The 14184-nt window shown below is 46.5% G+C and overlaps 1 protein-coding gene and 2 long non-coding RNA genes across 3 annotated transcripts in view; 2 read left to right on the top strand and 1 right to left on the bottom strand.

Moving 5' to 3' along the window:
• Window positions 1-126: 126 nt before the first annotated feature.
• Window positions 127-1387, top strand: LOC148398732 (uncharacterized). The gene is made up of 2 exons (XR_015857845.1): window positions 127-593; window positions 992-1387. It is a non-coding gene; the product is annotated as an uncharacterized LOC148398732 (long non-coding RNA).
• A 986-nt stretch (window positions 1388-2373) lies between these two features.
• Window positions 2374-14184, top strand: part of LOC148398724 (uncharacterized) — a 117875-nt gene continuing 106064 nt past the window's right edge. Inside the window, exons 1-25 of the mRNA XM_088372475.1 lie at window positions 2374-2651; window positions 5222-5430; window positions 5500-5609; window positions 5729-5850; window positions 5916-5972; window positions 6052-6207; window positions 6298-6380; window positions 6696-6807; window positions 6874-6924; window positions 6995-7162; window positions 7245-7352; window positions 7427-7543; window positions 8264-8478; window positions 8548-8657; window positions 8823-8938; window positions 9007-9063; window positions 9138-9293; window positions 9369-9457; window positions 9868-9991; window positions 10070-10120; window positions 10204-10371; window positions 10503-10619; window positions 10694-10813; window positions 11043-11251; window positions 11321-11430. Of these exons, the coding sequence (XP_088228601.1) occupies window positions 2585-2651; window positions 5222-5430; window positions 5500-5609; window positions 5729-5850; window positions 5916-5972; window positions 6052-6207; window positions 6298-6380; window positions 6696-6807; window positions 6874-6924; window positions 6995-7162; window positions 7245-7352; window positions 7427-7543; window positions 8264-8478; window positions 8548-8657; window positions 8823-8938; window positions 9007-9063; window positions 9138-9293; window positions 9369-9457; window positions 9868-9991; window positions 10070-10120; window positions 10204-10371; window positions 10503-10619; window positions 10694-10813; window positions 11043-11251; window positions 11321-11430 (3002 nt within the window). The 5' untranslated portion in view covers window positions 2374-2584. The remainder of the gene's footprint in view (window positions 2652-5221; window positions 5431-5499; window positions 5610-5728; window positions 5851-5915; window positions 5973-6051; window positions 6208-6297; window positions 6381-6695; window positions 6808-6873; window positions 6925-6994; window positions 7163-7244; window positions 7353-7426; window positions 7544-8263; window positions 8479-8547; window positions 8658-8822; window positions 8939-9006; window positions 9064-9137; window positions 9294-9368; window positions 9458-9867; window positions 9992-10069; window positions 10121-10203; window positions 10372-10502; window positions 10620-10693; window positions 10814-11042; window positions 11252-11320; window positions 11431-14184) is intronic.
• LOC148398731 (uncharacterized) lies at window positions 7881-13957 on the bottom strand. The gene is made up of 2 exons (XR_015857847.1): window positions 13847-13957; window positions 7881-10793 (listed from the first exon to the last, which is right to left on the bottom strand). It is a non-coding gene; the product is annotated as an uncharacterized LOC148398731 (long non-coding RNA).

Genomic DNA, 14184 nt, shown 5'->3' with positions numbered 1-14184 from the left:
TTTTGAAGAAGCGCAGAAGCTCATGCAAATGAGGCTGCGAACGCAGCTGGCTTTGTGGAAGCGAGATGATATCACTTCCTCCTTTTTTGGACTTTTCCACGTCTGAGTGCATCAGTTGCTGCGCTGTACTTAGCAAAAATGAATATGGCTTTGCTCACAGTCATCTTCATCGGGGTAGCGCGCAACAAACAAAACAATAGTCAATTTAGACTAAATTTTAGAGCCATGATTATCTGCTAGTGTTGGACGAGTTCCAACATTGTTCCGCAGACGCCTTCTTGTGGCATGTGAGAGAATTACCGAAAGAAATACAATTAACATATCCGATGTTGGCCATTGTGGTGGTATTCGAGAGCAAACTTTTTTTTGAGCTGATTCATCATGTTTTAGAGATGGCAGAGGCGCATGCAAATAAAGCTGCGAGCGCACCTGCCTTTGTGAAAATGCGAGGCCGCCACTTCCTGTTTTTTGGACTTTTCGGTATTACAGCAAATCATTGCTCATTGACAGTAGACGAGTTTTTGTCCGGACGGCTCACCGCTTTGTATCACTGTGGTGGAGTTTCGCTGAAGAAGGAACCAAACTTATCCTTGGTAAGTACTATTTACTTGATCATCTATTATTTTGCATCAAAATAATTGATAATTCTCCAGTTCCTTAGCCAGCTTTTGGAAAACGAGTAACATTATTTTTCTCAATTTTTACAAAACAAACACCCAGCCCTTTCTTGAGTAAGAGCTAAAAACCTAATTCGATATTAGCTGTTAACGGCTATTTCCTGAAGTGTAGCTATACCTACAATGCAATGATGGAATAATGTTTATTATGACATATATTAGGACCGTTTGGACGTTTGTTGCCCAGTGAGAAGGTAAGTGTTTCATAAAGTGTGTTCTTGTAAATTCACATGAGCCGAACCACGGCCTACGTGACATTGAAAGTGTGTGCAATTGGAGAAAACTGCTTGTCTCTTGTCCTGTCCCCCTGACAGCGGGTGAGGTGCATCGGCCCACCGTGACCCTCTTCCCTCCTTCCAAGGAGCAGCTGCAAACGGAACAGGCCACAGCCGTGTGCCTGGCCAAACGGGGCCCCCAAACTTGGACCCTGGGTTGGAAGGTTGATGGCGCCCCCGCTACCTCAGGGGTGTCGCACAACTCCCCGGAAGAGGCTGATGTAGGTGGGCTTCAGCTGGACCAGCACCTTGAGCCTGTCACCGGACCAGTGGCGCACGGCCCAATCAGTGAGCTGCGAAGCCAGCCTAGCCGGGCAAAACCCCGTCACGCAAACCCTGCCGAACCCAGGACAATGCTCAGAGTAGAGCCTGAACATGTGTCTGTGTCTTTGCGACGTTGAAGCATTGTGAAATAAAAATGTCTGAGTATCATCATCTGTCTCTGTAGCAGCTGCTTATAAGCAAAAGGGGAGCAAACTTGGTAACACGACAAATAAACGTCTCACCAAGGACATTTATATTGTACAGGTAGTCTCGAGAGAAATAAAATGAAACAAAATGATGAATTTATCCTGGCACATAGACAGATTATAGTTTGCACTATAAAAAAATTAGTAACCACATATAGTTGTAATTAAAATTAAAAAAATGAAAAGATTAATATTGTATTGTGTATTGCAAATCTATACATGAACACAGCCTAATTCAAAACTATGTTTTGCTCCTAAGGAATGGGGAATAATGAAAGTATTAATGTCATGTATAAAAACGTAATGTTGTCTTGGATGGAAAAACAATCATCACAATGACACATTAATGGAAAAAATGCAACGAAGAACCTTTTTTTTTCCCTTCACCTGTCGCAGTGAACCTTATTCCTGTCTCTGATTGGCCAGCAAGCGTCACTCAATTCCTCCCTCTGCGTCACAAGCCTCTTGAAGTTGGAAGGCGTTGAATCGGTTAAATAATGGTATAAACAAATAATGTTATAAAATGACTAATTTGATTGAAGGTGCATGAGAATGTAAAAAGGAGCATTACAGACTTGCGACAAGGAGTTACTGCCCTTAGCTTAACTACGGATATCTGGACAAGTCGTGCTAGCCCGTTTCCAATGAGCGCCAATGCTTTTCTATTTCTGTGTGGTGATGAATTGTGCTCAAACACTACTGTAGATTGATGCTAAAAAGAAAGTTTATTTTCGGTTTGAACGTTTTTCATTGTGCATTGATTGAGTTTTTATCCTTGGTGATCCCTGACACAGTCATTTCCAACGTGCCGATGACATATGCATTCACACAAGACATGGCCCCACTTTGGCTGTGATCCAAGCCCAACTCGGAGGTTTGTTGGAGGTCGGAAGCGAAGAAAATTTTCTCCCCACTCCTTTTTTTTTTTGCAGTCTTCTATTTTGTTGCGAGTGAAAGGCGTCTAAGATGTCACGTCCACCCTCGCCAGGTCAAAGGCGTGCAAACGTGTTCGGAGCGTTTGTGACGTCACGTGTAGGTCGACGTCCGAGTGGCATCAGAACAGGCAAACTTATTGTGACTAGTATAGTCCGTCCATCATTTGCTTTGGAGTCGAATTTGTTGACTGCAAACTATTTGCGTGGAATATCCTCTCCTGTGAGCGATGGGAACGCCACTGGCCACGCGCCTTGTGCGCATTCTTGCGTTGAGCGCCGCGTGGACTTCGTCAAGTGAGTAATTTGCGATTTCGGAGTTGGATTGGTACGAAAGAGGATTACGGCCGGTGAAGAAATAAAAGGGGTGACAGGATTCTGACTTTAAAGTGAGAATTTTTTAATCAGAAAGTGGGTATTCTCACTTTAAAGTTAGAATTTTCACTGTAAAGTCACAATTTAGACTTTATCGTCAGAATTTTCACTTTAATGTCAACATTTCAACTTTAGTGAGAATTTAGACTTTCAAGTGAGAATTCAGACTTTAAAGTACAATTCAGACTTTAAAGTCACAATTTTCACTTTAAAGTGAAGTCAGAATTCTGAGAAAAAAAATCAGAATCCCGTCCCTCTTCACAGGCCCTAATCCTCTTCCGTATATTGGGACTTTGAAGCTGTTGTAATCATCTTTTTGCCCTATGGCACTGTAATGTCCATAGATATTCTGCGCAGACATGAAAAGAAATGTGCTAAATTGAACAGGTGTATGCCTCACATCAGTCCTGAAAGATCCTTTGCATTCAGGAATGATCAATAAACTATAACAGAATAAAAATTAAGTGACCAATGATTTATTTAAGGTCTCCTGGATGATTTTGATCTTATTTCTTGTTTAACGAGCAAATGACGTACCGGCAAATCCATGATGACAAACTAAAAGTAAAAACTATGTCACCACTTGGGTTTCGACCCAACTCGCAGGCTTGCGCCCGGTTCGAAGCTCAAAAGGTGACTTGCCTGCCCCACTTTATCCTTGTGAGGTGCTTGCTTTGTTTGCGCTTCCCAAATAAAATCTCGACAAAAATGAAGGTTTTCGTTGCTCAGAGGTTGTAGTCAAACGGGCCAAATGACGTCACGTGCCCCCAGAAAGCCGGCGGCGTGCGCGCACCTGCTGTTTGTAAGCAGTGCGAGGGCAAGTGGAAGGCACCCACCCGCTCGCCACTGTCCGCGGGCTGTTTGGCCCCTCGTGGACTCCCAGACGACGAGAACGCACCCGAAAGCGCTCGTGACGCACGTTCCTTCATTTGGCGCCGCTTTTGTTGTATTTAATGCTTTATTTGTCTATTTTTATCCATTCAATGTTTGAGCAGGTAAGTCCATTGAGAACACTTTCTCGTTTTCAATGGCGACCTGGAGGCAATGTGTGTGAAGTGTCTTGCCCAAGGACACAACGACACGTGACAGAGCCAGGGTCGAACCGCCAACCAACCCTCCGGTTCCTAATGATGATGATATATCTTTATTTCGAACATATTTAAAACATAAAACGAGAAAAATAAAACAAATAACACTTTCAAGTGCCAAATTTAAATCCATAAAACAAACAAACGAATAAACCAACCAACAACAACAACAAAAACAATAACAAAGAATGCTCGAAAAAGAGGAGGAGGAAGCATAGCTCGACACGCTCGACTGCCTGAGCCACGGCCTCAATACCACAGAGTTTTGTTGTGAAGGAAAACGAGGGCTCGTCGACCCGCGGCTCCAGAGCCACATGCGGCTCTTTAGCATTCTCTAGCGGCTTGCTGGAGCTTTTGCAGAAATGCGTGAAAATGGAAAGATATGTTTTTTGGTTTTTTTTGTTGGTTACTTTAAATGGTTTTACAGCATAAGCATGACACATTTATATGCTGTAAAAATGTATGTAGTTGTAAATATATTAAAAATACCGAATTTCAGAATGGGGCCAAATCGCAAAATTGGGTCGTAGCCTGCGACATAGCACAGGCGAGTTGTAAACAAACAGATGTGTGAGTGATGGGCCGTATGTATTGACAGTCTATGTAGCCTTTAAGATTTTGCGACTCCAGATAGGTATGTTTTTTTGGGGAGGCAATATGGCTCTTTGAACATTTTGGGTTGCCGACCCCTGAGGTAAAGAAATAAAAAAGTGACTTGCAGGAAAACCAAGTTTGGTTACCCCCAACTTGACTTGACGTTCGCCAATTTCATTGCTGTGTTTTCTCCATTACGCTAACAAAGGAGCCACATCAATAATGTGGGGCTCAGGTTCTTAGAGCAAGCAGTATATAAATCATCCACACGAGAGCGTAATTGACCATGTCTTTTGTGGGCTAAGTGTACAAATTAGTGTCATTTAGTGGTGGGCTAATAGAAGGCAACAACCAAAATCGGAAAGCGCGTGCCTTTTGATTCACAGCGTCACAAGCTGCCTGCCACATTGTCGATGCAAGCAAAATGCCACCACAAACGACTTAATCTCAAGCTTGTTTTCTCTATTTTAACGTTATCCTTTTGACAGCTGATCCATTTTCATTTTCGTCCAGTAGTCACTGGCAGTGAGGTGCGTTCAGTGTGTTGTTTGCATCATTTAGGACTTTAAAAATCAGAAAAAATAACACGGGAGAATGTCACCGTCAGTGCAGATGGAGAAACATGCACTGGAATGAATGCTGGTTACGAAAATAATCTAAATTCGTTTTAAAGAAATACCGATTGGATTGACCCGCTACTTGGTTTAATTTGAACTAACTTTCTGTCTTTTGAAACAAAACTCGATACAAATGCCAAGACGCTGCTGACGTTATGCCCGTACGTCATACAAGTCTCAAATGTGTCCTCAGCTGATCCGGGCTCAGGGTGTGAGGAAGACTGGCTCCCTTTCGGCTCCAGTTGCTACAAGAAGATGGAGACCCCCAACGGTTGGCTGGGGGCTCGGCACGACTGCGTCTGGGAGGGCGGCGACCTGGTCTCCGTTGCCTCGTCGGACGAGGAAGCCTTCGTGAAGGAGAAAATGGGCGACGTCCCTTTCTGGATCGGACTCTCCAATCTGGTGAGACGGAAGCGCAAGCAGTTGATTCTCTACTGGTACGCGATTGACAAGCGGGATTGGTCTCTGCAGAATTGCGACGAGGCTTGGTGTCAGTATGACCAGGAGCAAAAGAAGCTGACTTGGTCTGATGTCCGCGTGACTGTGACCTACTCCAACTGGGCTAATGGTCTAAACGGAAAGTAAGAAGGTTACGTTTTTGCGTCCTTTCACTGTCAAAATGAAAAAAAGAGCTTTTGTCAATTTTTTACCAGAAAGTAAGAAGAAATACTGAGATGCTTTTCGCGACTTCTCCCTACAGCTCCGATGTGGAGTCCTGCGCGTACGTCAACCTTGGCGTGTACTACGACAATCAGCCAGGAAAGTGGCGACATGGCTCGTGCGGATCCTCGTTGCCATACATGTGCGAGCGCTCGCTGGACGGTAAGCCCACACGAATTATTTCATGATGTCAAAAGGAACATTTCAAACGTGTGGTCTTTTTGCAGACTGCCTGGAGGGCAGGCAGTGTTCCTTTAAAGACTTCGGTTACGATCGAGTGGAGAGTGAGTGGCTGCCACGCTTGTTTGTACTCCTGCACCGTCCCGCCGTGCTTTTCCAATCCAAGTTTGTTTGTGGCTTCAGCTTCCTCCTGCGACCCTGGCGACTTCCTGTTCGACGACTCTTGCTATCATTTTGGGCGGGAGAAGATGAATTGGCAGGCCGCTGAAGACTTCTGCAAGGGACGCAAAAGTCACCTGGCCAGCGTCCACTCACAGGACGTAGTCAATTTCTTGGGTGGTGAGCGCCAAGACAAATCGACAATTCCCCAATCATCCCGCAATGCTCACCAGCATCTTTGCAACTTGCACTTGTTCTGCTTTTCTCAAGCTCACATACTCACATACTTCTATGGTTGGGTGGGACTCGCGAGGAAGAATGGCAATTATGAGTATACTGATGGAACATCTATCGTAAGTGAAATGTTTAAGTGACTTAAAAGTTGTCATTTGTCCAGAATGATATGATATGAATGAATGAGATGTCGTACTGAAATGCAAAAGATAAAAGTGAGATACAAAGTGTCATTTAAGCAGGAAAAAGCTTTCTTGAACAAAAACAAAAAAGTCAAACTTTGACCGGGATGGCCGCAATGTTACGAGAAGAGCTACGAAGAAATGTTTTTCAGAAAATCAGCTGGAACAAGGACAAAGCTGCAGTTTGATGGCAATTGTAATTGACAAGAAACAAAAGCCATCATGCGCTCAAGTTATCTGTAATGTGTGCAGGACGACACCCCAGGATTGCACACGCTCAGATTCAACTGCATAGGTGTGACCTATACTCTTTATCTTGATGACTTTGACTGCGACGGCAACATTCCAGCCATCTGCAAAAAAGGTCTGAAAGTCACGACGGCTCCCTTTGCCCTTTCACGCGCGCGCTCATTATTGATCCCTCTTGCAGCTAAGGTCCGAAAGGCTCTTACTGCTCATCCGTCATCAGTATTCAGGCCAGGTGGGCGTCACATCCGTGGTCGCGCTCTTGTCGCCAGTTGGCCCTCAAGTCACGCGAATCTCGCTTGCAGGCTGGAGCGAAAAGTGCGGCAGGTGGATGGAGAACCCGGCCAACGACTTCTGCTACCTGATCAGCCACAACCAGGACGTGACCTGGCAGGAGGCGCGAGACAAATGCGTCGACCACGGAGGGGACCTGCTCAGCCTTGCCGACGACACTGAACAGAAGTTCATACAAGGTGGAGTCTCGGACAGTTTATGCCGCATGGTCTCCAGAAGGAACAATGCACCTCTTGATCGTTGTTTAACTTTGATTTGAAGATCTGCGCGACATTCCGCTGACTCTATGGTTGGGCGCCAATGCCGAGATCACTGAAGGCAGCAAGTGGACTGATGGATCCCCGTTCATTTACAAAAACCTGAAAGCAGGTCGGTCTAAAACCCGGCGAATGTTTGTCGGCGACAAAACGGACGAGTGCTTAGCGTCTGTCGTCTCCTTCCAGATAACGCAAGTGACGCCACTGGCGGACGCTGCCTTTCCTTGCTCACTGCCGACGGCGACTGGAAATTTGATCAATGCCGAAAAAACAGCAGCTACATCTGCAAGAGAAGAGGAAGGGGTAACGTGACGCTTGGCCGATTCGCGCTGACTTCTGAAGTCCTCTCGATGAAATATGTCTGCGTGTTGTTAGCGTGTCAATTGTCAAGTCATGGGGCTAACGCAATTGGCAAAACAAATTAAGACTGCAGGTGGTCTGAATTTCTTGTTTCCCACGACATTGGTGGCAAAACGTTGATAATCCTGTGATAAATTGTATTCGCTGGTCAGTTGGCAGCCTTGAGTGCCTTGAAAGGCGCCTTATAAATAAAATGTATTCTTATTATTAGTTGTTCTTCGGGAACTCGCTGTTGAAAGTGGCTTCCTCAGGGAAGGAAAAAATATCTCAAGACAATCAGTTGATTGGAAAAATATTTTATTCCTTCAAGATGTGGAAATGTCTCACATCCAGAAAAGTTCCTCCCGTGATTTCCAGACTCTGTGCTTTTTACATTGAGTCTCTACCCTCAGCGGTCTCAAACCAAACCACTCATTGTTAAAACTCTGATCCCAGACTGCCAGTATTATCTCGGGGGAAAGATGGTCACAAACAAGACTGCTTGATGGTTAAATTTGGATGGGAGCCAGCTGAGCCAATTCTATTCTCTGTACTCGTACGTCAGCGTTTCTTGAGGGCTAAAAGTACCCACGACCTGAGGCCCACACTCAACAGAGATGCGCTTGAATAAGTGGAATATGGGTCAAATAAGAATATTCTACAATCCCCCAAATGTTTCCTCAGTCGATCAGAAGTCATGTGATATGGTCGACGGGTGGCTCACTTTCGGGTTCAGCTGCTACAAGAAGATGGCGACCCCCAACGGTTGGCTGGGGGCTCGGCACGATTGCGTCGGGGAGGGCGGCGACCTGGTCTCGGTCGCCTCATCGGGCGAGGAAGCCTTTGTGAAAAAGCAAATGGGCAACGACGACCCCTTCTGGATCGGACTCTCCAATCTGGTGAGACGGAAGCGCAAGCAGTTAATTCTCTACCGCTACGCGATTGACAAGCGGGATTGGTCTGTGCAGAAATGCGAAGAGGCTTGGTGTCGGTATGACAAGAAGCAAAAGAAGCTGACTTGGTCCGATGTCCGCGTGACGGGAAACTACTCCAACTGGGACTCCCGTCAGGTTGGAAGGTAAAAAAGTCACGTCTTGATGTCCTTTCACTGTCAGGCAAGGTTTTGGGGCCCCTTTCCAAAATGGAAAAGAGCACAGTGGAGGGGAAAAAAGACCTTTTGTCAAGTTTTCACCAGAAAGCAAGAAAAAAATACTGAAATGCTTATCACGACTTCTCCCGACAGCTCCGACGTGGATTCCTGCGCGTACGTCAACCAAGGCGTGTGGACTCAGCCAGGAAAGTGGCGGCACGGCTCGTGCAGATCCTCGTTGCCGTTCATGTGCGAGCGCCCGCTGGACGGTAAGCCTGCTCAGGAGTTGTCATGTTGATGTCGAAAGGGACATTTCACTTGTGTGGTCTTTTTGCAGACTGCCCGGAGGGCCGGCCGTGTTCCTTGAAAGACTTTGGTTACCTTCGAGTGGAGAGTGAGTTGCTGCCACGCTTGTTTTTAGCACCGTCCCGCCGTGCTTCTCTAATCCAAGTTTGTTTGTGGCTTCAGCTTCCTCCTGCGACCCTGGCGAATTCCTGTTTGACGAGTCTTGCTATCGTTTCGAGGGGGTGAAGAAGGTGCAGTGGGCCGCTGAGAGGGTTTGCAAAAGAAACAAAGGTCATCTGGCCAGCGTCCTCTCAGCGGATGAAGGCAATTTCTTGGCAGGTCAGCAAGTGCCAAGAAACATCCGACAAGTGGATGCTCTTTTTGTGCTGAAGCGCTTGTTCTGCTTTCCTCAAGCTCACATGCGAGACGCAGGAAGATCTCAGCCTTTTGTGGGACTGAAGAAGAAGAAAAACATTTTCGAGTGGATTGACGGGAAATCTACAGTAAGTAAAAAATTTACTGCAGTCTAAAGAAGTTGGCATTTGCCTCTGCCCAAAGGCAAAAGATTGGAATTGAATAGAAAAATGCTTTTGAAGTAAATAAGCTGGAACATTTGGGGAACAAATTTGCCATTTCTCCTTTAGAATGATATTAAAATGAACAAGAAAACTTGAATGACGTTTAAAAAAAAAAAATCAGTCTTGGAGGATAAAGTGCAGAATTTGACGGAATTCCGGAGAATAAAACAGGATGACATGATGAAACTGGTCCCAGTATGCAGTTTTCACCGAAACGCTCAAAGCTGTGATTTCACCAAAAGAACGTTGAAATGCTCCAACACGGAATGGAAAAACTCATTCAACCAAGCGTAACACAAAACAGGCTCAAGTGGCGTCCGACGTGTCGTCCGCAGGACTATGTCACGCATTTGGTGGGAAAAAAGTCTACAGGACTCGAAGAGTGCTTTGCTCTGTCAGCTTCTGGACAATTTGATGAGTGGTCATGCGCTAAAGAGCAGCCATCTATCTGCAAAAAAGGTCCGCAAGTCACCGCAGCTCACTTTGCCCTTGAACCTGGCATTGCTCTCTTTTTTGATCCCCCTTGCGTTCTCGCAGCCAAGGTACAAGGGGCTCTCCCTGTTCTGCCGTCATCAACATGGGGACCAGGTGAGCATCCCACCCTGCAGCCGACATTCGGTCGGACGGTCGGTCGTCGCTTTGCCCTCAAGTGACACGGGTCTCGCTTGCAGGCTGGAGCAAAAAGTGCGGCTGGTGGATGGACAACCCGTCCAACGACTTCTGCTACCTGATCAACCACAACCGTGCCAAGACCTGGCAGGAGGCGCGAGACAACTGCGTCGGCCTCGGAGGCGACCTGCTCAGCATCACCCACTTTGATGAACAGAACTTCATACAAGGTAAACCTCCCAGAGGACTCGATAGAGGCTCGCACAGTTTATGCCCCGTGGACTCCAGAAGGAACAATGCTGTTAGACACGCACCTGTACGATGTTCAAACTTTTGGTCGTTGTTTAACTTTGATCCAAAGGTCTGTACGCTCGTCCCCTGAGCAGTCCCACTTTGTGGTTGGGCGCTAATGCCAATACCACTAACGGCATCGAGTGGATTGACGGATCGACGTCCACTTACAAAAACCTGAAAACAGGTCGGCCTATAACCCGGGGAATGTTTGTCGGCGACAAAACGGATGAGTGCTTAGCATTTGTCGTCTCCTTGCAGGCATCACCGGAGAAGGCCCCGATGGAAGCTGCCTTTCCTTGCTCACTGCCGACGGCCGCTGGGCAAAAGCCGATTGTGAGGAGAAGCGCAGCAGCTACATCTGCAAGAAAAGAGGAAGAGGCATGATTTGACATTGGTCTTATACTTAGAGTTGTGTCATCAGATATGAAGTATTAAGGAAGGCCTTTTCTAAAGCCCTTTGATTCTCGGTGCCGCAGTTGACACGATTGGTAAAAAACTCACTGGAGTTTAGTTTCCACAAAATGCTGACAAGACAGTCATGCCATTACGTGCGGATAATTCTATATTTCTGCCATTCTAAATAACGGCATAATAATGGTGTCCTCAGCCATTCCTAAATCAGCATGTGAGAAGGGGTGGAGTCTTCACCGGTCCAGTTGCTACAAGAAGATGGAGACCCCCAACGGTTGGCTGGGGGCTCGGTACAACTGCTTCTGGGAGGGCGGCGACTTGGTCTCCATCGCCTCATCGGACGAGGAAGCTTTTGTGAAGAAGGAAATGGGCAAGAACCCCTTCTGGATCGGACTCTCCAATCTGGTGAGACGAAAGCGCAAGCAGTTGATTCTCTACTGGTACACGATTGACAACCAGGATTGGTCTCTGCAGAGATGCGATGAGGCTTGGTGTCGGTATGACAAGGAGCAAAAGAAGCTGACTTGGTCAGATGCTCGTGAGACGATGACCTACTCCAACTGGGCTCCAGGTCAAGTTGGAAGGTAAGAAGGTCATGTCTTGAATGTTAGGCAATCTTTGGGGCCCCTTTCCAAAGTGGGAAAGAGCACATGTGACGGGGGGGGGGGGAGTCTTTTGTTAAAGGAGAGCAAGAAAAGAACCTCCAATTCATCCTGTTTGTAAGATGCTTTTCACGACTTCTCCCGAAAGCTCCGACGTAGAGTCCTGCGCGTACGTCAACCAAGGCTCGTGGACCGAGAGTCAGCCAGGAAAGTGGCGACAAGCCTCGTGCGGATCCTCGTTGGCGTTCATGTGCGAGCGCTCGCTGGACGGTAAGCCTGCTCAGGAGTTGTCATGTTGATGCCGAAAGGGACATTTTAATTGTGTGGTCTTTTTGCATTTTAATTGTGTGGTCTTTCTGCAGACTGCCCAGAAGGCCGGCAGTGTTCCTTGAAAGACTTTGGTTACGATAGAGTGGAGAGTGAGTGGCTGTCACTCTGGTTTTTACTCCTGCATCGTCCCGCCGTGCTTTTCCAATCCAAGTTTGTTTGTGGCTGCAGCTTCCGCCTGCGACCCTGGCGACTTCCTGTTCGACGACTCTTGCTATCATTTTGAGTGGAAACGTAAGAATTGGCAGGCCGCCGAGAACTTCTGCAAGGGACGGGATGGTTACTTGGCCAGCGTCCACTCAGAGGACGAAAACAAATTCTTGGCTGGTGAGCACCAAGACAAACCGACAATTCTGTGATCATCCCGCAATGATCACCAGCATCTTTGCAACTAGCGCTTGTCCTGCTTTCCTCAAGCTCATGTGCGAGATGATAAGGGATATTGGCCTTTCATGGGACTCAAGAAGAACAAAGACAACAAATTTTCCTGGAGCGACGCAACTTCTGCAGTAAGCAAAACTTCTACAGCAGTCTAAAATGTTGCCATTGGGTTGGTCACAATGTTGCAAGTGCAAATAATATATTTTTAAAGGGGCTGGGCCACGAACACAAATTAACTTGCAGTTATTTGAAGACAAATAAAATTGACAAGCTTGAATAAAATAGTTATAACAAGTTTCTCTGGTCATATGAAAGCACAGAATTTTACAGATGGACAGTCTGAGAATGAAATGGGAACACTGTGAGTTCACTGGAAGAATAGTAGTTGTTGATGTTTAAAATGGAGTAGAGTAATGAGAAAAGAAGAAAAATCTGAACGTTTGAAGAAAATAAGTTGCAACGCCAAACGCACTCGAGTGGTCTCCGCCCTGTCGTCCGCAGAACTACATCACGGTGAAGGGAGAACAGTCTACAGGACGCGGTGACTGCTTTGCTCTGTCAGCTTCTGGACAATTTCACCAGTGGCCCTGCACTGAAGAGCAGCCATCTGTCTGCAAAAAAGGTCCAAAAGTCACCACAGCTCACTTTGCCCTTTGACCTCTCACTGCTCTCTCATGTTTGATCCCCCTTGCGTTCTTGCAGCCAAAATCCGAGAGGCTCGCCATGATCCGCCGACATTAAAAGGTGGGCGTCCCACCCTGCGGCTGACACGTGATTGGTCGTTGGTTAGTTGGCCCTCAAGTGACAGGAGTCTTGCTTGCAGGCCGGAGCAAAAAATGCGGCTCGTGGGTGAAGAACCCCTTTAAGGACATCTGCTACCTGGTCAACCGCAACTATGCCAAGACCTGGCAGGAGGCGCGAGACGACTGTGTCCGCCTTGGAGGCGACCTGCTCAGCATCACTGACAACACGGAGCAGACCTACATACTAGGTAGGCATATGGGCTCGATCAGTACTGTTGGTTGAGAATATTGCGATATTTGTAGAGGCTAGATATGCCAAAGAAAGTGACATTTTGAAAGAACTTTTTTGCCAGTTATCTTTTATTGCTCAAGACAAAGAAAACATTGCTTGTGACGTCACCAGACCCCAAGTGGTTGTGTTGTGGAGGCTGAGGACTGTATAGGGGGTTGGCTCGGTCAGAACACAGGAGGGAAGACGTGGTTCGGTTTTGATTGCTTTACTGGATCTTATGGGGATACAGGCAAATTGGCAAAGGCACACATTTTGTCATAAGGATGTGAGAGCAGGTGTGTGTAATGGTCATGGGTGAGAGTGTGTGTGTGTGGTTCTTCAAATACACTAAGTCAATGATCAACGGCTGACACCACACAACACTAATAGACGGCACACATCACATAACTAACTGCGCGTAACGGTTCCGCCATACTAAATAAACATAAATGAAGTACTCTAGACAACACACCAAACATAAGTCATCGAGACAAGGAAACACACTTGCTGGCGACCGTTAGCCGCCATGGAGCTACGTAACGGCTACTCGTATGATGCGAGGAAAACTTAAAGAAGCGCGCCAAAGCTACCAACCAAACGGCGCACACACAACAATCTGCGATCAGACAAACAGCACAACAGTAAACAGGAGTAATACTTAAGTGTATATACTCACTTTTCGGCAAATACGCACACGATCACAGCAACACGCTCAGTCGATACCAGCCACTTTAACTCCCGCCGTCTGTAACTTACCACCACTGCTCGCTGGCTGCAACAATCGCGATAAGTTTATATAACTCACGTGAGAATTAAGGCATGGTGACAACACATTGAACGCAATAATGTACATTGATATTCAACGTCAACATAGGAACCTTTCTAACAGGTTGTCTGTCTTGACATTTGTCGCATCTGACCTAAAAAGGACAGCTATAGGGATTGACAGATCTTGCTTTTCATGTAAAAGGCTGCCATACAAAAAACTCGACAGTATACAAAAGAAACTCGTCA

This window comes from Syngnathus floridae, chromosome 4, assembly GCF_059516105.1.
Source record: "Syngnathus floridae isolate MCC-2025c chromosome 4, RoL_Sflo_1.0, whole genome shotgun sequence".
NCBI lineage: Eukaryota > Metazoa > Chordata > Actinopteri > Syngnathiformes > Syngnathidae > Syngnathus > Syngnathus floridae.
This window is presented reverse-complemented; position numbering and strand designations above follow the sequence as displayed.